This window comes from Lynx canadensis, chromosome D3 (assembly GCF_007474595.2).
Source record: "Lynx canadensis isolate LIC74 chromosome D3, mLynCan4.pri.v2, whole genome shotgun sequence".
NCBI lineage: Eukaryota > Metazoa > Chordata > Mammalia > Carnivora > Felidae > Lynx > Lynx canadensis.
The window spans coordinates 86087770-86112452 of record NC_044314.2 but is presented as its reverse complement, the minus strand read 5'-3'; the positions used below and the strand labels follow the sequence as shown (position 1 = coordinate 86112452).

Below are 24683 nucleotides of genomic sequence, written 5' to 3'. Positions count from 1 at the left end.
ATGTGAGCACACAGGGAAAAAGCGGCTGGCTACAAACCAAGAAGTGGGCTTTCACCCTTATGATTGGGATTAATGCCCTTATAAAAGAAACTGTAGAGTGCCCCCTTCCCTCATGTGAGGTTACAGTGAGGAGACCATCTGTGAGGAAGATGGCCCCCATTGGACACCAAATCTGCTGGCAACTTGACCTTGAACTTCCCAGCCTCCAGAGCTGTAATAAAGAAATGACTGTTGTTTAAGCCACCCTGTGGATGCATTTTGTTAGAGTAGCCCAAGCTATCCAAGAGTGGGATGAAGGAAAGATTCTAGAGTTGGATGGTAGTGATGGTTGCACAACGTGAATGTGAATATACTTAATGCCACTGAACTGTACCCTTAAAAATTAGTTAAATGAAGGGGTGCCTGGCTGGCTCGGTGGGTGGAGCAGGCGACTCTTGATCTCGGGGTTGTGGGTTTGAGCCCCACGGTGGGTGTAGAGATTACTTAAAAATATAATCTTTTGGGTGCCTTGGTGGCTCAGTCGATTGAGCAGCCGACTGAGGCTCAGGTCATGATTTCATGGTTTGTGAGTTCGAGCCCCATGTGGGGCTTTGCACTGACAGTGTTGAGCCTGCTTTGGATTCTGTGACTCCCTCTCTCTGCCACCCCCGCGCTCATGTGCACATGCGCGCGCACTCTCTCTCTCAAAAATAAATAAGTGTTTTAAAAACATTATGAGATTGACATGCTGCCCGTTGTGCTAAGAGGTCTGTAAACATTTAAAAAATTAAAAATAAATAAAAATAAAAATATAATCTTTAAAAAAATGACTTAGAGATGCAGAGGTGGCTCAGTTGGTTAAGCATCCGACCCTTGATCTCAGCTCAAGTCTTAATTTCAGGGTCTTGAGTTCAAGCCCTGCATTGAGCTCCAACCTGGGTGTGAAGCCTACTTAAAAAAAATTTTTTTTTTTTAAATTTTTTTTTCAACATTTTTTTTTTTTATTATTTTTGGGACAGAGAGAGACAGAGCATGAACGGGGGAGGGCCAGAGAGAGAGAGGGAGACACAGAATCAGAAACAGGCTCCAGGCTCTGAGCCATCAGCCCAGAGCCTGACGCGGGGCTCGAACTCACGGACCGTGAGATCGTGACCTGGCTGAAGTCGGATGCTCAACCGACTGCGCCACCCAGGCGCCCCCAAAAATTTTTTTTTTAATTAAAGATTTAAATGATAAACCCTGTGTGGTATTTGCTGCAATTAAAAAACCCTCCTCACTTCATCAGGGTATATACTAAAATTGGGACAATTCAGAGAAGATTAGCATGGTTCGTGCATAATGATGACACATGTAAACGTGTGAAGTGTTCCATATTGAAAATAACAACAACAGAGAGGTGGCTCAGTCGGTTAAGTGTCTGACTTTGGCTCAGGTGATGATCTCACAGTTCATGGGTTCAAACCCCCATGTTGGGCTCTGTGCTGACAGCTCAGAGCCTGGAGCCTACTTCAGATTCTGTGTCCCCCTCTCTCTCTGCCTCTCCCCGGCTCGTGCTCTGCCTCTCTCTCTTTCTCTCTCTCTCTCAAAAATAAATAAACATTAAAAAAAAAAATGACAACAACAAAAACACAGTAGCAACAACAAAACCCCCAACATCACCAGCATTTTCTCTGGAATTCTCCATGGCCTCATAACAATTTCCTCCTAACTCCCCAGAAGCAACTAGTAGCCTCAATTTTGGATTTATCTGTTATTATTCCACTGCTTTTTTATACATGTTGTCTACACTGGCTTCTTTTTGAACTTTATATAAATAAACTTTACCTTGTACCTTCTTCTGCAACTTGCCTTTCAACTCAACATTGTTTGGCTAGTCTTCATGTGCACGTACGCAGCTATACGTCTCTTTCACTGCTGTATACTATTTGGTATTACATCACATACGTCACAGGCCTCCTCAGCTCTTCTCAGCCTGCCTTCTCAGACAATCTCCCTTGGTGACCTGTTCCATCCTGACCCTTACACGGTGACCGATTCTGTGTGGGCTCTGGCCAACTAGATTCCATCTCGGGCTTCTCCTTGTGGCAGACATGTGCAGCACTAAGGGGCGTCCAAGGTGCTTACACATGGGTAATCTCCAAGTAGGGGGTGGTTTACACCCCATGGGGCAAACGTTGGACCAGGAGCCAGCAGATAATTCTCTTCCCTTCTTCCGACCCCCAGAACTGTCCAAGATGCTGTGGTAAATATGGCCACTCCTTGGTACCCTCATACTGACTCACCCTCTTTCCCTGTCTCACTGCCCCTTTTCCTCTCTCTTGCTTCCTCAGGACTGCATTCTCCGATAAAGGAGTACTACACTAACTTTTGGTGCAGACTGCTTTCTGAGGAACCCAAGGAAAACATTCTGCAATTTGTCCATTCTCCTGTTGATGAACATTTGGGTTGTTTCACTGTTTTTTTGAGACTGCATACAATGCGGCTAGGGCTAACTTCCTTGTTCATGCTTCCCAGTGCACTCGTGGCTGTTTCTCTAGAATGTTCCTAGAGTTGGAATTGCTGGATCATAGGTTGTACACTCTTTCAGCTTTACCACACATTGCCCAATTAATTTCCAAAGTGCCGACTTCTATTTCCAGTTTATTTCACCCCTGTCCCTTGCCATCGGCTCACTACATTGGGATCATCCAGGCTTTCTTTCAGTTCCTTTAGTACATGGACTCCCCCATCATAAGGCCTCTCTACCTCTGCTATTTTTTCTGCTGAGAACACTTCCCCTACCCTCAGCCTAGCCAAGACCTCTTCTTTCCACGGGGCTCAGCTCTATGCTGAGAGAAGCTCCTTGACTTCCTCCTCAACCCAAGACCAGGTCAACCCCATCCTCTCCATGCCCACATTCTATATGTCAGAGCCTCCTATACCTCCTTGTCATGATACACTTAGTTGCAATGTTCCATCTGTCTGTGCAATTATTGGAACAAAGTCTCTCAACTCTGCTAAGTTTCACTAGCCTGAAAGTCATAGCCACAATGTTTGTTTGAGCTCATTGCCTTATCTCCAGCAACCAACATTGTGCCTGGTGCATAGTAGGACGTTGGTATTCTTATTATTCTAGTAGCTCTTCCATGTTCTCACTGATATTTGAGTCCAGAATGTAATTTTTCCAGCATGTCTTCATATATCTACTGTAGGCCAAGATCATGACAATGTAAACACAATCTCTTTCCTTGAGGAGCTCACAGATCGAGGTCAATAAACATTAATTAAGCCTGCTAGACCCTGACATATTTGAGTGCTTAGCAATGGTTTAATTGACTTAGACATCACCTCTCATCTGAGTATTACTATAATGAATAATGATGATCACTGTTTATTGAGCACTTACTATATACCAGACACTCTACTAAATGCTTTACATTACCATCTTATCCTATCTTCACATCCTACCAGGGAGGTGCTATTATTACCTCCATTTTACAGATGAGAAAACTGAGCCTTACTTAGGAAAGCAAAGTCACTTGTACCAGATTACACAGCTAGTAAATGATGCACACAGGATTTCTCAGCTTGAGTGCCAACATCCTATCGTGATGCTAAATTTCTCCTGCCTCAATTATTCCGCTTTCAGTTAGATTCCAGAGACTGAGTGCTTAATCACAATGGTAAACTAGCGATCATTATGGGGCACTTACCAAGTGCTAATCACTTTGCATCCATCCATTCATTTATTCAACAAATATTTATTGAGAATCTCATGGGTTCAGTTCTATTTGACAGGTGTGGGGGTACAGAGGTGGACAGAAAAGATTAAAATTGCCGCTTTGTGGAGTTGACATCCTAGTGGGAGGAGAAAAACAACAAATAAATAAAAGATCTGATAGATGGTGATCAGTGCTAGAGAAAATGAAAGCAGAAAAGGGAACTAGGTCGTGTGATGACTGGGGTTTCTGTGGTTTCATTTCATTCTCCCAAACATCTATTATTTTCCCATTGTAGAAATGATAATGAGATTACGAGGGGTGAAGTCACTTACCCACAGGCACACAACTTACAGGCTAAGAAATTGGGCCTTTGAAGGACTGAGGATTCTACTCTTTGCTGTGCCTCTATTGAGTGCCTAGGATTGTGGTGTAAAGAAAAGGAGCATCAAACTTTCTTCTAAGAGTTTATAATCGGAGGTGGGTAAGTTGACCCAGGTGAGTGGAGGACTCACAGAACTCTGCTGAAGCGTCCTTGCCACGCCCAGGGCAGACATTAAGCATGATCCCCTGTGGGAGATGCGGACGCAGGGGCTGAAGTCAAGGCTCAGGCAGATGAATGGATTCCAGAGATCAGGAGCAGAGGTCTAAGGCCCACTAGGTCATTCTGGGGCTGCTGTTGACCCAGAGGCACTACCAGTCCCAGCCCTGCCCCCACAGCAGGCTCTGTGCCACTCTCCCTTCCGCCCAGGGTCTCCAGACTCCAGGCCATCAAGCCGGGAGACCAAGTGGCTAGTGACCAGTGATAAAACCCCTGCATCGCCCTGGGGAAGCCATGCTCACATGCAAAGAGCGGCTTCCCCTCTCCCCACCCAGCATCAGCAACTCCAGGGGCCTCTCAGACCAGGGGGTTTGCAGGCCTCAGCTGCCTGCGATGACAGCTGGTTCCCTGCCCCCTGTCTCCCCTCCCCTCACCCCTTGGCCCTGCGACTCAATTTCTGCCCAGGAGATCTCATGAGATGGCCAGGCAGTCTGGGATGGAGTGGAGGAGAGCCTGGGCTTTGGAGCTAGAAAGGGGTACCACCTCCCCAGGCACACCACCTTGTCTGTTGCACTTTCAGAGAACCTCTTAGAACTTTGCATCTTCAAAGAGGTACAGTTTAAGATTTAGTGAAGCTGAAAATAGAGATTTTATGAACCAAGCCCTAGGGACTGAGGATAAGTAGTGAACTAAGACCAAGGTCAGTCTCCTCAGAGTCTTCTATCTATGTGTCTGTCTATCTATGTATCTACCTACCTATCTTAACATTTATTATTTTTGAGAGAGAGAGAGAGAGACAAGAGCATGAGCAGGGGAGGGGCAGAGAAAGGAGACACAGAATACAAAGCAGGCTCCAGGCTCTGAGCTGTCAGCACAGAGCCAGCCCCATGCGGGCTTGAACTCACCAACGAACTTTGAGATCATAGATCATGACCCGAGCCAAAGTTGGAAGCTTAACCGACTGAGCCATCCAGGAGCCCCGGGACATTTCCTTTAAAAGAGAGAGCCAGACAATAGACTGTTCACACATGAGTATTTTATTATAATTATGACAAGTATTCTGAATGGAAAGAGCTTTGTGCTAGGGTAAGCTGGGCAAACTTACCTGCTCTCAATTTGCAAGGGGTGGTCTCAGAGATCCCTCTCTTTGGGTTGGGGTAAGAGCCAACTGCCCATTCCATTTCAGAGCATCCTGGCCTCACCAGGGTGAAAGGCCCGCTCTGTGCCATGAATAGGTGCTATAGGGTGAAGAGCAGGCTTTCCTACAAAGGCTGCTCTGTGTAGGAATCTAGGAGGCACCCAATAAGTAATTGGTGAATTAATGAAGTGCATTTCAAGGCGAGTTAAAAAGCCACTGACTCCATTTGCAAAGGATGTTGTAATATGGCTAACCAGGACAAGAGAAAAATCTCAGTACTGTTACTCCTAGATTTCTGGAAGGGTGAGAAATTTGGGGACTAAGGGAGGCACAGTAGGGGTGCTGGACTTCCATTAGACGGGTACTTTTTTTTTCTTTTTTTTAAGTAGGCTCCACACCCAACATAGGGCTTGAACTCACCACCCCAAGACCAAGAGTTGCATGCTCTACTGACTGAGCCAGCCCAGGTACGCTTAGATATGTACTTTCAGAGTAGGTGTTGGCACTGTGCTAGGCAGGAGATACGTCCATGCATGCGGCAGACAGGGGCCCTACAGCCCCAGGGTTCCCAGTGTGCTGACAGCATAGGCAACACTAAGAAAATGTGGTAAGTATTATGAGGGGGACAGGAAAGAGAAGATATCAAAGCTGGTTCCAAGAGGATAAGTAAGAGCTATGGAGAGGACGGCTGGCAGGAGAGACAACTCCTGGTGCACAGATCAGCAAATGCAAAGGTCTGGAGGAGAGAAAGCAGCTCTATTCAAAGAACCCAAAACAGTTGAGTGCGATCAGACTTTGAAGGCTTGTTGGGGAGAGAAGGTCGACTTCATTTTAATGAAGACACACACCATGACCACCACCCTGTTACAGAACACTGGTTCATTCAATCCTCCTGTAGCTCTTATATGTTTGATATTATGACCCCCATTTTACAGATGGGATAACTGAGGCTCAGTTTGGGCACCTTGTGTGAAGTCATAGAGCTCACTGGATTTGGGAATTTAGAATGTTCCTTTATGTAAATGCTCTTGTTCTAGCAGTTCCTTTTTATCCGAGGTAATGCGTGTAAAAGGTTTTTTCTGTAACAGACCCGTGTCCACATGAGGCTTTTTAGTCCTCTTGCAGGGCTTCTGGCTCCATCCAGTTCAGCCTGCAGCATTCAGGGAGCCCAGGAAGGGGCAGTAATGAAAGCCAAAAGGCCCAATGGCCTCTCTTAAAATTCCCCTGTGTCTATTCTGGTTCCCTCTCTGGGGGCACCTCCAGATATTATCTTCTGCTAAATAGAGAGTTTGATTCTCAGAAGTTCCAAGACGTGGGAGGTTTAAAAAAAAAAAAAAACTGGCAAAATCAACAACTACAAAAACCCCTGCAGCAGCCTGAGCACAAAGAGTTTGAGTTTTGAACAAAGGGCAGGGTGAGACCCGAAAGTAAATGCTGACACATCCTCTCTCCAGCTGTGAACTGGGGGGTCTGAGGGCTGCTGCAAAGGTCATCGGTCTCTACATCTTTGGGGCAGGAAATGCAATTCAATCCTCTCAGTGACTGATTGCTCTGCAAGATTAATGGAATTGGCTCCAACACTGGTCGCTGTTCTGACAGCACAAAAAGTGAATCAGACTTCTCCCTTCCCCTCTCCTCCCACTAAGCAAGGTCAGCTGATTCCCAATTTTAAAAGTTCAAAACTTTTCTCCAGGAAATTTGTCCCAGGGTGTTCCTTTGTGGGGCGAAACTCTACCTGCTGGGCTGAGATCCAAAACGGACACTTGAAGTTCCGGGGAATCTTTCTAGGCTTTTCACCCATCCCTACTTCATCTTTCAAAATAAAATTGATGTTAAGGGCAAGATCGTCCCTGAAAGGGTTAACTGCCAGCCGGGCTGTCAGGCCCTCAGGGATTGGCAACCAACGACAATTTAGCATGATGAAGTAATGCTTGGAGTTTGATTTCCATTGGTTAATACACTTGTCCATCAATCCAAAGATGCAAGTTTTGAAAGTATCTTTGAACTTTTAGGACTCGCCTCCTGGAGTTAACCCCTTAATTAACTCACCTGTTATTTCCAAGTTTCCTTCAGATCCTCGCTCAGAGAGATGTAGAACTCTCGCAAAGTCTTCCCCAAATGCCCGAAACCAGACGCTCAGGCTGTATGTAAGCTGCCCTGATACTTCATGGTTTGGGGGAGGGGGGGGGTGGGGAAGAAAAAAGAAAAAAGAGAAAAGGTCTTTGGGAACTCCACTCACTTGATCAGAAAAAGTACAGTATGCTGTTCCCCAAAGTATTTTTTAAATTGCAAAAGCAATACAAAATATGACAAAAATCCAGGATTTGGCAAAGTAGGAGGTGGATACGCAAGTCCTTGTTATATTTGGTATATTTATCTTCTATGCCTTTTTGTTTAAAATGTTTGATAAATTTACAAGGGCAAATAATATATGAGATAGTCCCTATATCACTCCCTCAAAGTTTTCTCCCCCCTTGGAAGCGATCAAACGTAATGGCTTGTTGCTCCATTCAAGCTCTTTCTTCTTCTTTTTTAACTTAAAAGGGATCATAGCATATATGATATCCTGACTTTTTTATTTCTTTTTTATTTTTTTTTTTTAAATTTTTTTTTTTCAACGTTTATTTATTTTTGGGACAGAGAGAGACAGAGCATGAACGGGCGAGGGGCAGAGAGAGAGGGAGACACAGAATCAGAAACAGGCTCCAGGCTCTGAGCCATCAGCCCAGAGCCCGACGCGGGGCTCGAACTCACGGACCGCGAGATCGTGACCTGGCTGAAGTCGGACGCTTAACCGACTGCGCCACCCAGGCGCCCCTCTGACTTTTTTATTTCTTAACCAATCTTGAACTGTTTCTGAATCACGACATTCAGATTTACTTCATCCTTAGCTAATATTTTAGAATGATGCAGTTCTCCAGACAATATATGGAAAGATCTCCAGACCATATTAAATGCAAAAGGAAAGAGGACAATGGGTAATATTTATGTGACATAATAATAATAATAATAACAACAACAGAAAAAGTATATAGAAGTGTGTAAATGCATAAACTATTTCTGCTAGGATACCCAAGAGACATGCTAACAAGTTTTCTGGGGATGGGAGTATGGACAGGAGAAACTGGGTAGATGGGTGGGGATGGGGGAGAAAGACTTAAAGCCATTTAAAAAAATTATTTTATTTTTAAGTAATCTCTACACCCAACATGGGGCTCGAATTCATAACCCTGAGATCAAGAGTCACATGCTCCACCCCCCAGAGCCAGCCAGGTACCCTTAGACTTGAAGCAATTTTAAAACAGTTGTTATTAAAAAAATTTTTTTGAATGTTTATTTTTGAGAGAAAGAGAAAGAAACAGAGCGTGAGTGGGTGAGGGGTGGAGAGAGGGGGAGACACAGAATCTGAAGCAGGCTCCAGGCTCTGAGCTGTCAGCACAGAGCCCAACGTGGGGCTCAAACCCACGATCTGCAAGATCCTGACCTGAGCTGAAGTCAGATGCTTAACTGAATGAGCCACCCAGGTGCCCCCAAACAATTTTTAGATTGTGGAATATTTCATAAGTACAATCATATTTGTAAAATTTTAAAGAATACACTCAGGTGTTCACCATCCATATTAAGAAACAGGAAATCACCAGCACTTCTCCCTGTTCAGAGTTGAGTCTCTTCCTGCATTTTGTGTTAATCACTCATTTGCTTTTATTTATGCCTTACTGCTTATGTATATATGCCTAAACAATATTTATTTGGCTTAGATTTGCCAGATTTAGAACTTTATTGTCTTAAAAGATGAACAAAATGAAACTCCTGGGGCACCTGGGGGGCTCAGTCCAACTCTTGATTTCGGCTCGGGTCATGATCTCATGGTTTGTGGGACTGAGCCCCATGTCGGGCTCTGCCCTGACAGTGTGGAACCTGCTTGGGATTTTCTCTCTCCTTTTCCCTCAAAATAAATAAATAAACTTAAAAAAAAATAAAATGAAAGTCCTGCCTGAGTAGGTATTATGGATACTACAACACAGAAAGTGAAATTGAATCTGTAAGATCTCAAATCAGGCAACTCTAATGCATACATGTGGTAAAAATGAAACGCTGTACCAAAGAATACATTTTCTTCTCTTTTCCAGGTTCTTTCCCCCATTTTTTGATTATATTTATTTCCAAAGAAAATCCTGTACATACGAAAGAATAAATGTAGATATAGATTTGTTCCCTTTGGTTGACATAGTGGTCAGCACAATTTGGTCAGCACAATTTGGTATTCCACATCTCATTGTTTCATGTTTAGGATGTCATGAAATCCTCCCACATCAGTATATGTAGAACTACTTTGTTCTTCTTAATGTTTTGATAACATTTCATTGCACAGAAAAATGGTCCAAGGATTATTTAATCAGCTCCCTTAGATCATAGTCAGTCTTTTTCTTTTTAAAAAATTTTAATGTTTATTTTTGAGAGAGAGAGAACGCACGAGTGAGAGTGCAGTGGGGGAGGGGCAGAGAGAGACACACACTCAGAATCCCAAGCAGGCTCCAGGCTCTGAGCTGCCAGCACAGAGCCCAACGTGGGGCTCGAACTCAGGAGCTGTGAGATCATGACCTAAGCTGAAGTCGGAAGCTTAACCAACTGAGCCACCCAGGCGCTCCATATTCACTCCTTTTCTGTTGCAAACAGGGTTACAATGGATTGCATCTTTGTGTTCCTATCAGCATGATACATATCAGGAAGTGGTTACCCATTTCTAAGGCTTCCTGCCCCATCACCAATTATCTGTCCTTGAGAAGTTTATTTGTCAGATCTGGGCAGGTGGGACAATCTTCTACCCAACTGGCATCCCCAGGCAGGCACGCAGAGTGACTGGTTGAAGGGCTAACACTCCAAACATTCACAATGTACCAGATGGCCCCTTCTAGGAAACCTTTGCAGACATCCCTTGTCCTCTTCCCCCACCTCATCATTCCAATAGTTCATTTTCTCAGGGTCCCTTCGTTCATTCCACAAATATTTCCAGAAGGTTATTATGGAGACCCAGTGCCAAATCAGACTGTGAGGCAGCTTGGTAGGTGAGTTAAGACAAATTCTGGAAAACACTAAGATTGCACAGTCCAATAATGGTAGACACAGCTACATACATACAGCTATTTATATTTTAATTAAAATTAAAAAATAATTTAACATTCACTTCCTCAATCTCACTACCTACATTTCAAGTGCTCAGTAGCCACATGCGGCTAGAGGCTGCTGTATTGGACAGCGCAGACATAGAATATTTCCATGACCATGTCCTAAGGGACAGCCCTGCAGAGAGGTATAGTAAATGGTAAAGGCTGTGAGCTCCGGATTCCTATAAGCCCTGGATGCAAATCTTGTCTCTGTTATTTTACAGCTGTAAAATTTGGGCAAGTAACCATAAAGGTGGCAAATTCTAGACTCTCCCTCATTAGGGTTTAGCTGAGGATTCAAAGAAATAGCAACTGTGAGTACCTTTGCTTAAAGACATAGTAAGCATTCAAAAATCAGGAGTTCTTATAAAATCATGTATGAGTGTGAAAACAGCTTCAGTTTCTAACAGTTTGAAAATCTAAATTCTGGGGATTCCTAACTCCCTTTGGAGCTGTCTGTCCACTCCCTGTGCAGCCTGGAGTATGTCTACAATCAGAGCTGGTTCTTCTGTATCCCCTCTGTCTTGAAGCACAGAGCTGCTCAATCAACCTTTGATGAATGAAGAAATGAATGAATGAGGCCAACACAGCCAGGATTTGACTGGGCCCTTTGTAAGAATGAGAAGGAGGGTCCGGGAAGTCATTATTACTAAGTTTCAAATAAAACTGGCCTGCTCTTTTTTTCCTGCAAGAAAAAGTACTTCTCTTGGAGAAGCACCTTAATCTTCCCTTCCCTCTCTCACCTACCTCCGGCTCCTCTGGGACAATTAGCCAACACCAGGAGCTCAAGGGTCTTGGCCCTTCCCCCTTTGGCCCAAAATAACCTCCTCCCCCACTTTGAGCAAATGCCTGGAATTCTTTCAAGGGGAGGACAAAGCCTTTCATCTGCCAATTACTGATAAAGGGAAAATGCAAATATGCTGGGGAAGGTGATCCATCAAGGACCCAACATTTATTGAGTGACCACTTAGGACCAGGCGGTAGGGTAGGCTTTCTGGGGGAGTCCAAGGGGAACAAACCCAGGCTGGCCCATTCTTCTTTCTGGTCTGTAGTTTCCTTATGGTTTGTAAAGGGAAGGGATTAAATTAGGTGACTACTCAACCCCTTTCCATTCTGACACGCGAGGACCTCCCCTTTGGGGTGATATATGGACTTAACTGTTTTTGCAGTGAGGTGCCTACCATCGGATCTTTTCCTGACACCAGACTTTGGGGACACCATGAGGCCACATGGGGAGAGAGAGAAGGGTCTATGGGAGGAAAGGAGAATCAGGATCAAGCATTCTATTTCGCTTTTACCTTATTGCACTTAACTTCCTTTTCTTGACCCTCCAGCCCAGACACCCTCCTTTGAACATGTTCATTTCATTATGTGGGAGCAAGGAAGGTGGTCAATATCCAAAAAAACCATCAGATGGCAGAACCAGGCTCTGGTTTGAGCCCCGCCAACTACATTTACAAGCTTGTGAGCTTGGGTGAGTGGTTTTGCCTTTCTGAGACTCAGTTTTTCTTTGTAATGTGAGGAATAACCAGACTATTACCCTTCAAGGGGTCTTGTGTGAAAGAGAAGCAGATTAATTGGTTCCTGGTTCTTGACAGGGGCTGAAGGCTAACCCCTTCTCACTCACACTGAGCTAACCTGGGCGATTTCAGTCTGGAAACAAATTTTGATATTTGCCATCTAGTGGACTGGGATTAAAACAAACTTCAAAGAGCAGTTTTTGGGGGTGGGTAGAAAAGAATATAGAAAGCTAGGACAGGAAACTTTAAGGTGAGTGAGGGGGAAACTATCTCTTAGCGTGACCAATCCAGGGCTGATAGTTCACATCCGATCTCTGATGGGGAAGCCACTTTCTCTCCACACCTGTCTGAATGGAGTGTTGACTGGGGACCATATGGGGGCAGAGGAAATCATTCAGATTGATAATTTCTCTGAGCCTCAGTTTTTCAAAATTACTTGCTCCAACTATCCTACAGGGGCTAATGGCAGAAATAAAAAATATGGGAAGTTTTTTTTTTGTTTTTTTTTTTTTTTTGCAAAGCCTGCTATGAGCATCTGTAATGTTCCTTTATTGTAGCCCTGGTGCTATGTGGTTACCCCAAAGATCAGGCCTAGTTGGGCTAGAGAAATGTTTAGGGCCAGCTTTTCTCATCATCAAAGTCTAACTGACTATTACTGTTCATAATGGAATTACAGGACAGCACATTTAGGATTACAGTTTTGGGGGTGGCCATGGCCAACCAGGTATATTGACAGAAAGCAGGAGAGTGCCAGTATCTCTGCCAAGAATCCCTACAGGATTAATCGAGGGGCTCCCCAAGTTCCCCACGCCCCATCCCATAGCTTTCCACCGACTTTTCTCTTATAATCGGCCAATGAGGGCTTACCCTTCGCCTGCTTGCCAGCTGCGTTAGGAGGCGCCAGATCCGATTCTCTCGGTATTTCACTCCTGAGCATCTATTTCCTTCTCTTGGCGAGCGCAGGGACCTTTAAAAACTGTCCAACTTGTGTTCCAGGGCTCGTCGCCTAGTAAAGGACTCCACAGACGCGGGCAGGATGAATGAATGAAATGCAACGTCTTCCGGTCAGCTCGGGTCTGAAAAGGCTCTGGTCTGGCTGTTATTTCCTGTACCTGCGTGTGTGTGGGTCCGTATCTTTGAGTCCGGGAGTTTAAAAGTTATGCAGTCCGTACAGGTATGGAGCTGCGCTAATTTCTTCCTGAGCCCCCAAATGCCTCCTCCACATGGCAGGTCCGCATATGGGGGTCTGGAGAGGATCGCCACCCCCAGCACCCCCCCCCCCCAAAAAAAAACAAGATATGCAGCAGAAAAAACAATTATATATACAAAGCTCTTTGAATTTGGGTCGGCCACGTAGGTAATGGGGTGGGGTGGATGAAGGAAGAGGAAGAGGGGTGGCCCGTGGGGGCCGTGGGCAATGGGGGCAGGAATTGAGGTGGGGGGTCGTTTTGGGGGGTGCCAGGCCTCGGGGGCTTCCTAGCCAGCAAGCTCGGCTTGCATTTCCGCGCCTCCCGCTGAGGCCAGCCGTGCAAATCTGCACCTCCCTCCCCACCCCCTCCTCCTTCCCTCCCTCCCTGCCCCGCCATCTCCGGGATGCGCCCGCCGCCTGCAACTCAGCCCTCCAAAAGTCAGCTCTGCACACAACTCCCGGGCGGCGGCGGCGCCTGCGTGCAAGGCGCACTCGTGACCCAACAACAAAACAGCGATGCCAGGGCGCTAACGGCGCCCGGTGCCTCCCGGGCGCCCTCCCCGCCCCTCACCTCCTCGGGCAGCCGCCCCCGCCCCCCCCATCCCGGGCCGACTGCCCCCTCCACTAGCCCGGCCGCGGGCTCAGAGCGCGATCGGCAACAATGTTTACGTTCCGGGGATTATGACGTCGACGCCTCCCCCCCCACAACTGCTGAAAATGGTTTCCTAGGACTTTGCAAACGGATCTGCTTAAGTGTTGGTGCAAAACTTTGTAGATCTCGGCTCTGGCTTGCTTTATTTATTTATTTTTTGGTTTGTTTTCTTTGGTCTTCCCTCCTTCCCCCCTCCGCCAAAATGCAGGGGGCAGGAGTGTTGACAATTAATTGGTGAACTCTCCTAAAAAAATGGAGGCAGAGAAAGACTCTGGAAGAAGATTGGTGTGTAGCTTTTTTTTTTTTTTTTCCAAATCTGTATCTGGTAATGATAGATCTATTTTTTTTTTGTTGTTGTTGTTTCTTGCTGCCTTTTCTTTCCTTTTCTGTATTTTGCAAGAGGACCGGAAAAAAATATAATAAATTGCATGCAAAAGGAAGCAAGCAGCTTACTCCTCCAGTCCCTTGTGAGGCTCAGAGTCTCAGACACTTAAGTGGGGAGGTGGTAGAGGGGAAAGGCGTGGAGAGGGACTGAGCGGGCTCGGGGTTCGCCCGGAATCTGGGGGGCTGCAGGGCCCGGCGCTGGGCGGTCGAGGGAGGAGGCAGGGGATGCGGGGAGTGGTGGGGGAGTCTCCTTAGGAAGTGAGTGTGCGCGCGCGCTTGTGGGGAGATGAGGCAGCTGCTGGTGCGTTTTGGGGTCTACGATGGGAGCTTTGTGGCGGGCCGTCTGCCTCTCCCCCTCCCAAGCCCCGACCTCCCCCTCCACCTCTTCTTCTAGCATTGGCGGGCGGTCGGCGGGGGTGGCTGGGGTCTCAGCCCTTCCATTTCAGCTTTCCAGCTTCCCGAGTAGCTCGGGGGCGGCTCCAGTTTTAGAAATGCCGCCGGCCCCCGGTTCCGGCTTCCCGGCTCTGCCGCCGCGGCCGCCCGGGCTGCTGTTAGCGCCGAGCGGGGCGCTGCGGCGGCTCCTCCCGGGGCCTACAAATGCCCCGCCAGCCCGTGCGCGGAGCCCCCTTCGCGGGTTACATAACCAGGCTCCCGGCCGAGTGGGCAAAACTCAACACCTATCGGGGGTGGGGGGGGCCAAGGGAGAGCCCCCCAGATGTCCTTTCCATGGCCTCCAAAGATGCAGGAGGGGAGTGCCCTGTACAGGGCACAGCCGGTCCCCGGGGGTGCGGGCCCCTCTCGTTATCCCGATTTTCAGCATCTTTGGCATTTGCGCAAAGTTGCTCGGGTCGCAATGGTGGGGTGCGGGGGGCGCGCGACTCCTGCACCTGCTTGAGCTGGGCCTAGGGTAAGAGACGACCCCCAGTCCCCCCAATAATGCCTCGGGCTCTCTGGTTTGGGTCCCTGCAGCGCCCGATTGACCGCCAGAGATACGACGAGAACGAGGACTTGTCGGACGTGGAGGAGATCGTCAGCGTCCGCGGCTTCAGCCTGGAGGAGAAGCTGCGCAGTCAGCTGTACCAGGGGGACTTCGTGCACGCCATGGAGGGCAAAGGTGAGGCGCCCCCTCCTCGGGCCGCGCTCCGCGCCGCGGGCCGAGCGCACGTGGGGAGGGAGCTGCCGGTGGCTGGGTTCGTATTTCGCGCCCGCGTCCCCCATTCCAGGGGATCCGGTGACGAAACGAGGCCGAGCACTGGGGGGGGTGGGGTGGGGTGGCGAAGGAGGAGGGCAGGCGGGAACGGGAGCCGGGCGTGGGCCTAGACCCGGCCCGCGCCCACAGTGGGCCCCAGGGTGGGCAGAGCCAGGGGACTGGTGGTCAGAGGGACCTGGGGACTGACGGGTGGGCCGAGGGAGGGCGGGTGCGCGGCATTCTACCCCTCCCAGAGCCAGCTCAGCTCCTTGTAGCTGCGTGAGGTGCGGCTGCCTGTCTGGGAGAGGGGCTGGGGTGTCCCAGGGACATTGTGATGAGAGTCCCCCTAGGCCCGAAGCCTCCCAAACCCCGTCCTATTTCGGGCCGTGCCGGTTAGGAGCTGGTGCTGGGGATGCTCTGGTTGCTGAATGATGCCTCCTCAGCCCCTGGGATCTGCAGAACCCCATAACCTTCTGGTCTCTGCCAGATTTGAGCAGAGGCTGGGTCAGTTCAGAGCTGTTGTCTGGAGCCCCCAGTTATGTTTGAGGCCTCTGGCCCTTCAGCCTTGACAGTTTGAAGTGGGGACTGGGGGTAAGAGAGTTCTACCCCCTCAGGCTTCAGGCTGAGATCCCTGACCACCGGAGTTTGAAGTGAAAACTTGGAGTAGCCCTCTGGGGAACCAAGTCTCTTCTCAGACTGAGACTTCGAGAGTTCTGTCCCTTGTAGGCCCTGCCAGTCTAGAGGAGAAGTTGGGGAAGCCTCTGGGGTTTTGGGGTGCCACCCTGAGATCTTCACGGCCTGAGTTTCTCCCTGGCTCTAGTATTAGAAAGGTGTCTGTGGTGTCCCGCCAAGGTTGGGGTGATGCTCTAGCTTGGTCTGAGACTTCCAGAGGCCCTGTGTGACCTCTGGCTCTGCCTGTGGGGTTGGGGCTTTGGAGATACCCCTGCCTACCTAGGTATTTCCCTATGCTCTCTGGGGTTTCTAAGTTTGGTTTTTCCTCTCAGATACTCAAGTTTCCTTTATAATACACCATTTCCATTTTGTTGCCCCCCCCCCCCAATCCACCTTGGAAAACCCTTCCATCCCTCAGTGAGCTGATAACAGGGGAAGGGCCTCCCCCTCCAGGTTCTGGTTGAGTGGCTGGGGCTGTAGGTTAGCCCCCAGATGAGACAGTCCTGGCTTTGCATTTTTGAAGTTTCTCCTTTGTGCCCACTGCTTCCTGGGGTTCAGTGGTAGGGGGTAGTTGTTGGGGGAGGAAAGAAGAACTTTCTTCCAGCCTGCCAAGTCTTAAGAGCATTGCATATGCAGGCAGACAGTCTGGGGGGGGGGGCGGGGGGGTGGAGAACTAGTCTCAACTACATTTAAATTTCCTTAGCACAAATGGGATTTTAATTCCTCTCGTTTCCTTCTCATTTTGAGTTTGGTGAATCCTATGAGAAAACGACATGCAAACTCTTCCTAGTTATTTGTGAAGAATTCTCAGCCCCAAATCTGAGTGTTTTCTCAAGCTCTTTTGAGGAAGTTGAAGCTGAGGAGGGGGGGGTGGTTGGAGCTGGGTTTTGGGTGTGGGCGTGTAGGGGGTGGATTCCAGCTAGGGAGAGTCCTTAAATCTGCTGTCCAGGCTCTTTTCAAAGGAGAAGGTCCTTGCGTTTTGGTAGTTAATTCAGATCTGGCCCCAAAATTCGAGGGAGGAGCTGAGAAACAGAAGGAGCCCTTAGCCTGGATTCAAAGTAGAAGCTTCTTAAACTTCTCTGCCTTTAAATCCTTAGGAATCCCCATTCACTGTGAGCCCCTGGGGATCTGAGCTGCTAAGGTCAGGGCTTTCCCCAGCTCTGGTTTTGTTCTCTCCCTCTGCTCTGAGCAGGGTTGCCTTGGCCTCCTCCCCCACCAAGCTGCCCTGGTGAACTGTTTGCCTGGGGCAGGGGCTTCAGTGGCCTGTGATCTCTCTTCTGACTGGCCAGGGAGGGCTTGTGCCCTTGTGGAGTGCCTTGGTTCACCTGAGGCTTTGGGGATGTGATGGTTTATCTCCGCTTCCCTCAACTCCCTATTTAGGGATAGGGAAGGTTGGGTCAGATCCCCTGGTTTTGGAACTCGAAGAACATAGAAACTAAGGCCTCCTTCATTCTCCAGGGCTTTCGTAAAGGGTTTTGGGGTCTACGCTAGACAAACCCGGGACAGAAAACTACCTTGTGAATTTTCTTTGGGCCTCAGTGTGCCCTCTTCACACAGCCTTCACCTGGGGAGCATTCTGCTCTGTTACCCAGTTGAAGCAAGTATTGTGATAGCTGCAGCAGAATTTCACTATTAAGACAACAAAGCTGTGCCCAGTTCTCTAGTTATTTTGGCACCAAATACACAGTTTCCAGGGAAACCAGCTTCCCCCCCCCCCTCCCCTTCACTATGCAGGATATTACAATAAGATCTTCCCTGATGCTCAGCTACAATGAGAACTCTCCTCCCAGCCTCCTCTCTGGGGCTTCAGATCCTCCCAGGTGGTATTCTTCAATTTTGCACTGCCTTTACTTTCTGAGCTCAGCTTGGGGTGCGTTTCTCTGTCCCTCTTTCTCAGCGATCTGGGGCCTTTTTCTGTGCGGGGCTCTTTCATGAGTCTCCCTCCCCACCCTCCCTGGCCTTGGGCTGCTCATTGACAAGTTCTGACCCGTGGGGCATGCAGGGAATGACTGAGTAGGCAGAGGAGCTGATAGTTGGCCTGGCTTCTCCTGGGCTGTGCCTGCTCCATTTCCTCGTCATTTTACGGGGAGCTTTGCCCAAGAGCTGGTGCCTGCATCAAATATAACCATGTTCTTTCCTCTGACCAACTGATCGTGGTTCGTTTGCTCCCTCATGACTTAACCAACCTGTTTTAATTCCAATATCCAAACAGATTTCAACTATGAGTACGTGCAGAGAGAAGCTCTCAGGGTTCCCCTGATATTTCGAGAAAAGGATGGACTGGGGATTAAGTAAGTTGCTGAAACTAATTGCTTCTTCCCATGTCTCACTCCCTTACAGTTTATAGTTTGGGATGGATTTCCTGCGCCCTTCTCCCCACCTCTCATCACAGAGAAGGATCTTTCTTCACTACCTGGGGATAGAATCTCTTTGTTCAAGGCCTGACAAAGGGGAAAAACTCTTCAAAGACTGATCTTTTTCAGGGAATTTGGGCAGAGACGACAGAGGGTACTTAAACAGTGTTCACTTCTTTCCCTGACCCATCACAGTTAACGTCCAGCGACTTTCTAAAGAGAACATAGTACTCCCCAAATTAGGAAACTGAGGCAGGGCCTGAGCTGTGAAGGGATTGGCCAGTCTCTAACTCCAGAGGCAGGGTACCTAGATACGTATTTTTCTACTCTGGACTCCCACTACGTGGGAAATTGGTCCTTTTCTGTGGAGGGCATGTTTCCTAGGTTGCCAGGCTCCTTGCCTCCTCTTTCTCTGCCCCAGCACCTGCCTCCCCAACTGTGTGTTGTTTGGTTTCCATTCTCTTTGAGATCTGTCAGAGCTCCAGGTGGGGTGGGGGAGACATCCATCCAGGAGGAAGGCTGGAAGAACAGGTTTCCGCCCCTTGGGCTGGGGTGGAGAGGAGGCTGTGGGTGGCATCCCAGCTTGCCTCCCTCTCCAGCATCTACTGCCAGGCTCGCTCAAGAGTCTCATTCCCAGGGTAGAAATCAAACCTCTGGCGTCACTGTGAATTAATAGCGAATGTCGGCACAGTCATTATGGCCTATGTTACCAAATGCCCGGAATTGGAATGATGTGTGTCTTTTTTTTTCCCCTTTGAACTTAAAAGGATCCCTCCAGCCCTCCATAGAGCTCCTTTTTATGGAGATTGTTTGCTAGGGGAAGAGACAAAGAGAGGGCTGCTGACCCTAAAAGAAAGCAGGTGTTTGAATGCCTAGCTCTAGGACTTACCTTTGACACCACAATTCAGTCTTCCCCTGAAAAGTGGGGTGGACAGTGGATGTCTCATCCACTTTTCTGTGGCAGTGCTGAATTCCTACTGGGGAGAGTGAGGGGGTTTGGTTTGCCTACTGGAGTGAGGAAAGGGCTCAATGGTTGGAGAGTGACACTCTCTGGGGGCACTCACTGGTCTGTCCCCCTCCCTCTGGATTATCTCATTTTGGGTTCCCCAACTGAAGAGCCAGGAAACCCTCTTGGAAAAATGGTTTCCCCCTGCCCCAGAGTTGGGTCTAACTCTGTTGTTTCTGGCTTCTCAGCAAATATCTGTGCTTCTCTTTTTCCAGGATGCCTGACCCTGATTTCACAGTCCGAGATGTCAAACTCCTAGTGGGTAAGTTGCTCACTGTGTGTGCAGCTCAGAGATGCCGAAGTTGGGGGGGGGGGGGAAGGGACAAGAGGCAGAGGTCTTCGCCACCCTCCTGTTTAGATTTTTAACTGCCTCTGACAAGAAAGTCCCCGTGGGAGGAGGCAGGAGCAGGTGTGAGCTGCAACCGTCTCATTCCGGAGAACAGGTCAGATTGCAAAGTCGTAAGAAGCTGTGTGAGAGGGTGTTGGCCAGTGCATAGTTTTATGAGGGCTGATTTGGACCCTAGCCTCCATCACAACACAATCTTAGATTTCTCCTTTGCATTGTTTGGGGCTTGCTGGGTAAACACTGGGTGCTTTGTGACCCCTGAAAGACTTTCAGACTTTGGAGGGGAGGGATCCTGCTTCCTGCTTCCTCAGGGTTCTAGACAGGTCTAGGGTGGGGTTTGCCACTGAGTACCCAGCATATGCTTATTAACTCCCCGAGCACCTGCTGAGTGTGCTCTGCAGAGTGATCACTTAGTGCTCCAGACTCCTGACCTGGCATTTCAGATGTTACAGGACGTCCTTCAATAAATCCGTTCTTTCCAGAAGTGTTTCTCAAGTAGCTCCTTCATGGCAGGCAAGTTCAGAGCTGTGAACATGACAGACAAGATCCCTGTCCTCTTGGTTGGAGCGATAGGCAACAGACAAGTAAATAGTTCTTAAAAATCGATACCTTTTTGGAAGATGATAAGGCCTATGAAGAAACAAGGCAGGGTAATGGGCTGTGTCTTAGATGGGCTGGTCAGAGAGGGCCTGGGGTGTGTGTGTGTGTGTACATATGGACAGAAGCCTGATTGACGAGAAGCCAGCTGTGGGAAAGAACATTTCAGATTGAGGATAGGCCAGGTCAAAGGCCAGGAGGTGGGGGACGAGTGGAGTGAGTAAGGGGGAAAGGAGAAAAGGGGAGAGGTCACAGGGCCAGAGCCAAGTAGGGCATTACAGGCCCTGGTGGGGAGTTTGGGTTTGGCTCCCAGTGTGGTGGGAAGCCCTGGGGAGTTTTAAAGTGGGGTGAAGGGGGTAGACATGCAATCTGATCACTCTCTTTGGGAGAGGTTTAAAAACACTTTTTTAATTGACATAAAATTCATAGGCCGTAAAATTCACTATTTAACCACTTTGGAGTGTACAACTCAGTGCTTTTAGTACGTTCACAAGGTTGTGCAGCCATCGCCAAGATATGATTTCAGAATCCTATCACCTCTAAAGTCAGCCCTGTACCTCCCAGTTCTCTGCTTTCAACTCCCAACAACCAGGGATGTGCTTTTTGCCTCCGTGGGTTTGTCTGTTCTGGACATTTTGTGGAAGTGGAATCATATAATAGGTGGCCTTTTGTGATTGGCTTCTTTCACTTAGCATCGTGTGTTTGAGGTTCATCCATGTTGTAGCAGGTGTCAGTGCTTCATTCCTTTTTTTTTTTTTATTTATTTTTGAGAGAGAGAGAGGGAGAGAGAATGAGTGGGGGAGGGGCAGACAAAGGGGGACAGAGGATCTGAAGTGGGCTCTCTGCTGTCAGCACAGCAGACATGGGGCTCCAACCCACAAACCCACAAACCTGGAGATCATGATCTAAGCTGAACTTGGACACTTAACTGACTGAGCCACCCAGGCGCCCCAGGGCTTGGTTCCTTTTTATGGCTGAATATGATTCCAGTGGACGTGTGTGCATAGACCACATTTTGTTTATCCATTCATCAGTCAGTGGACATTTTGCTTGTTTCTCTCTCTGTTATAGATAATGCTGCCATGAATATTTGTGTACAAGTTTTTGTGTGAACACATGTTTTCATTTCTGTTGGGTCTACACCTAGTTAATTGGGTCATATGTTAACTTTATTTAACGCGAGGAACTGCCAGACTTTTTCAAAGCAGTTGCACCACTTTACATTCCCATTAGGAATGCAGGAGGGCTCCAATTTCTCCACATCCTCGCCAAACCTTGTTATTGCCTGTCCTTTTTTTTTTTTCTGTTTTAATCTTTTTTTTTTTTTTTTAGTTTAAGTAGGCTCTATGCCCAACATGGAGCCCAACATGGGGCTCAAACTCAAGACTCTGAGATCGAGACCTGAGCTGAGCTTAAGAATCGAACATTTGGGGCACCTGAGTGGCTCAAGTTGTTTAAGTGTCCGACTTGAGTTCGGGTCATGATTTTATGGTTCGTGGGTTCCCACATTGGCCTGCTTCAGTTTCTGTGTCTCCCTCTCTCTCTGCCCCTCTCCTGCTCATACTCCATTTCTCTCTGTGTCTCAAAAATAAACAAACATTAAAAAAAAAAAAAAAGAGTCGGATGCTTAATAGACTGAGCAACCCAGGCATCCCTGCCTGTCTTTTTTTTTTTTTTTTTTTTTAATGTTCATTCATTTTTGAGAGACAGAGCGGAGGCAGGGGTGGGGCAGAGAGAGAGAGAGAGGGAGACACAGAATCCAAAGCAGACTCCAGGCTCTGAGCAGTCAGCATAGAGCCTGACGTGGGGCTCGAACCCACAAACCGCAAGATCATGACCTGAGCCGGAGTTGGACGCTTAACCAACTGAGCCACCCAGGCACCCTAGGACATTATTTTTTTTAAAGCTGGATTCTAGAAATGCTGAAGGAAGTGAACATCACAGCAGAAGCAGCAGACTTTCTGACCCTGTGCGGAAGATGGCATGACGGACCCCCAAAATTAAGTCTTGGCACATATGACTCATTCTGGGGCTGCAACCCCACCCTACCCTTTGCTGCCGGACAACCTTAGTTTGAGGCCCACCTCTGCCAGTTGACTGATTTGGGGCATGCTGCTTAATCTACCTAAGCCTCTGTTCCCTCATCTGCAAAATAGATCTAGTAGCAGAATCTGCCTCAGTGGAGGATTCTAGAAGAGAGTGAATGAATGCTTGGCATTTTGTTGGCAGACGAGTGCTTGATAAATGGTCCCTGTTATTATTTATTATAAAGGAAGGCCATGGATGTGATAAAATTCTCTTTTTTATTTTATTTTATTTTTTGAGAGAGAGAGAGAGAGCAGGGGAGGGGCAGAGAGAGAGGGAGAGCAAGAATCCCAAGCAGGCTCCGCACTGTCAGCGCAGAGCCCGATGTGGGCTCTAACTCATGAACCATGAGATCATGACCTGAGCCGAAATCAAGAATTGGATGCTTAACTGAATGAGCCACCTAGGAGCCCCGATAAAATTCTCTTTATGAGCAAGGATGAAAGCTAGATTCTCAAGTCTGAGGTTCAGGCGACATCAGAGTCTTAGTAATGTTGCTCTTGGCCCTTTTGAGGAACTTAAAAGCCCTTTGCAGTTTTATTTTGCTCTAGTCATTTCCAGGCTTCTACTGCTTTCTTTGCACCTCATTTGTCTGGTTGTTGAAGCAAGAGGACTCAATTAGATGGTCCTCATGTCCTTGCCAGCTCTCAAAAAGTCTGGGATGGCAAAGAAGGCAGGAATAGTGATACCTACACCCTATCTCTCTTGGCATTTCTGTGATGATCAAATGGATTGATGGGTATTGAAGTGCTTTGTGAAGATATAGTGTGTTCCATGCAGTTAGCATGGGGTATTATGCCCATTTTAATCTCTGAGAGTGCACGCAGGCTTCCGGGGAGCAGCAAAAGGGCACATACTTCACAGTGACATAAATGACAAATGTAACTCAAGCTGGCCTAAGCAAAACAAAATTCACTGGCTTACATAATAGGTTTAGAGTGTGACCTTCAGGCACGTCTACATCTAGGTGTTCCAAGAAGATCTTGAGAGGTTGACTCTTATTTTTCCTTTCTGCTTCCCTCTTTGGCTTCCTCTTTCTGCTTCATTCTTGGGCAAGCTTCTCCCCATGTGGTGGCAAAGATGGTGAGCCAGCAGCTCCGGCTTTATCCTGCCAGCTCAGGTTCTCCTTCCCGACCCGCCAGTCGTTCTATCAAATGTCTCTGGATTGGCTCTGATGGCTTTTAGCAGCACCCCACCCCTGGAACTGGCGGCTGGGGTCAGCTGCAGCACAAGCAAGTGATCTGGGAGTGGGGAAGGGGTGATTATCCAGGGTTGCTGGGCGACATTCACATGTCCCAAACGTAAATAGGAGTTCTGCCTTGGAAGGTAGGGTATGGGGAAGGCTGCGCCAACCCTGTCAGTGTGGGATCTCACCCTCTGTCTTCTAGACTCTTGCCCCCTCCCCAGGCCTCGTACCTTGGGAGGCAACTGTTCTAGAAGGGGCCAGCTATTGAGGCACCGGTTGCAGCCACAGATTCTTCTCTAATGCCGTAAATCAGGCTTTGATCTATCAGCCCCATTTATATGCCTTCTGGGAATTCAGATACCTGGTCTCCATTCCTAACTCCTCGCCTTTAAAAACAAAAAAGGCACTTTGCATTTTTAGGACACGGTACACTTAAAAAAAAAAAAGGCTTTTTATTGAAGTATAATGTACATATAGAAAAGTGCACGTATGATAACCATACATCTTGATTAATTTTGACAAATTGAACGTACTATGGTCACTGGCACTCCAGAATCAACCCCTGTGTCCCTATCCAGTCACTGCCCTCCATTGTCATCCTGACTTCTAGCAGCGTGGATGAATTTCGCCTGTGTTCATCATACTTTATGACAGTGGAATCAGGCAGGCGTCCACTTTTACTTTCAACTTCTTTTGCTCAGCTTGGTGTTTATAAGACTCATCGATACTGTTGTGTATAGTTGTAGGTGGTTTATTTTCATTGCCGTAGTTTTCTGTTGTGTGACTATTTCCCTATGTATGTATTCATCCTATTATTATTATTGTTGTTTATTTTTTGTAAGTAGGCTTCACGCCCAGCACAGAGCCCAATGCGGGGCTTGAACTCATGACTCTGAGTTCATGACCTGAGTTGAGATCCAGAGTCAGATGCTTCACTCACTGAGCCACTCAGGTGCCTCTATTCATTCTCTTATTAATGGGC

General features: G+C 47.9%; 1 protein-coding gene, 1 long non-coding RNA gene and 1 other non-coding gene across 6 annotated transcripts in view; 2 read left to right on the top strand and 1 right to left on the bottom strand.

Moving 5' to 3' along the window:
- The first annotated feature begins 1245 nt into the window (after nucleotides 1–1245).
- Nucleotides 1246–1357, top strand: LOC115498918. Its single transcript, XR_003964024.1, has one exon. It is a non-coding gene; the product is annotated as a U6 spliceosomal RNA (small nuclear RNA).
- A 3817-nt stretch (nucleotides 1358–5174) lies between these two features.
- LOC115527944 lies at nucleotides 5175–13584 on the bottom strand. Its single transcript, XR_003973114.1, has 3 exons — nucleotides 12909–13584; nucleotides 7406–7519; nucleotides 5175–5209 (listed from the first exon to the last, which is right to left on the bottom strand). It is a non-coding gene; the product is annotated as an uncharacterized LOC115527944 (long non-coding RNA).
- Nucleotides 13186–24683, top strand: part of KDM2B (lysine demethylase 2B) — a 126554-nt gene continuing 115056 nt past the window's right edge. For 2 of the 4 annotated variants that reach the window (XM_030335723.1, XM_030335722.1), the window contains exons 1-4: nucleotides 13751–14167; nucleotides 15236–15380; nucleotides 18340–18418; nucleotides 19703–19749. In XM_030335723.1, the coding sequence (XP_030191583.1) occupies nucleotides 14135–14167; nucleotides 15236–15380; nucleotides 18340–18418; nucleotides 19703–19749 (304 nt within the window). In that variant the 5' untranslated portion in view covers nucleotides 13751–14134. Of the gene's footprint in view, nucleotides 13216–13736; nucleotides 14168–15235; nucleotides 15381–18339; nucleotides 18419–19702; nucleotides 19750–24683 lie in introns of those variants that run through there. The other 2 variants (XM_030335724.1, XM_030335727.1) reach the window with 2 other exon arrangements.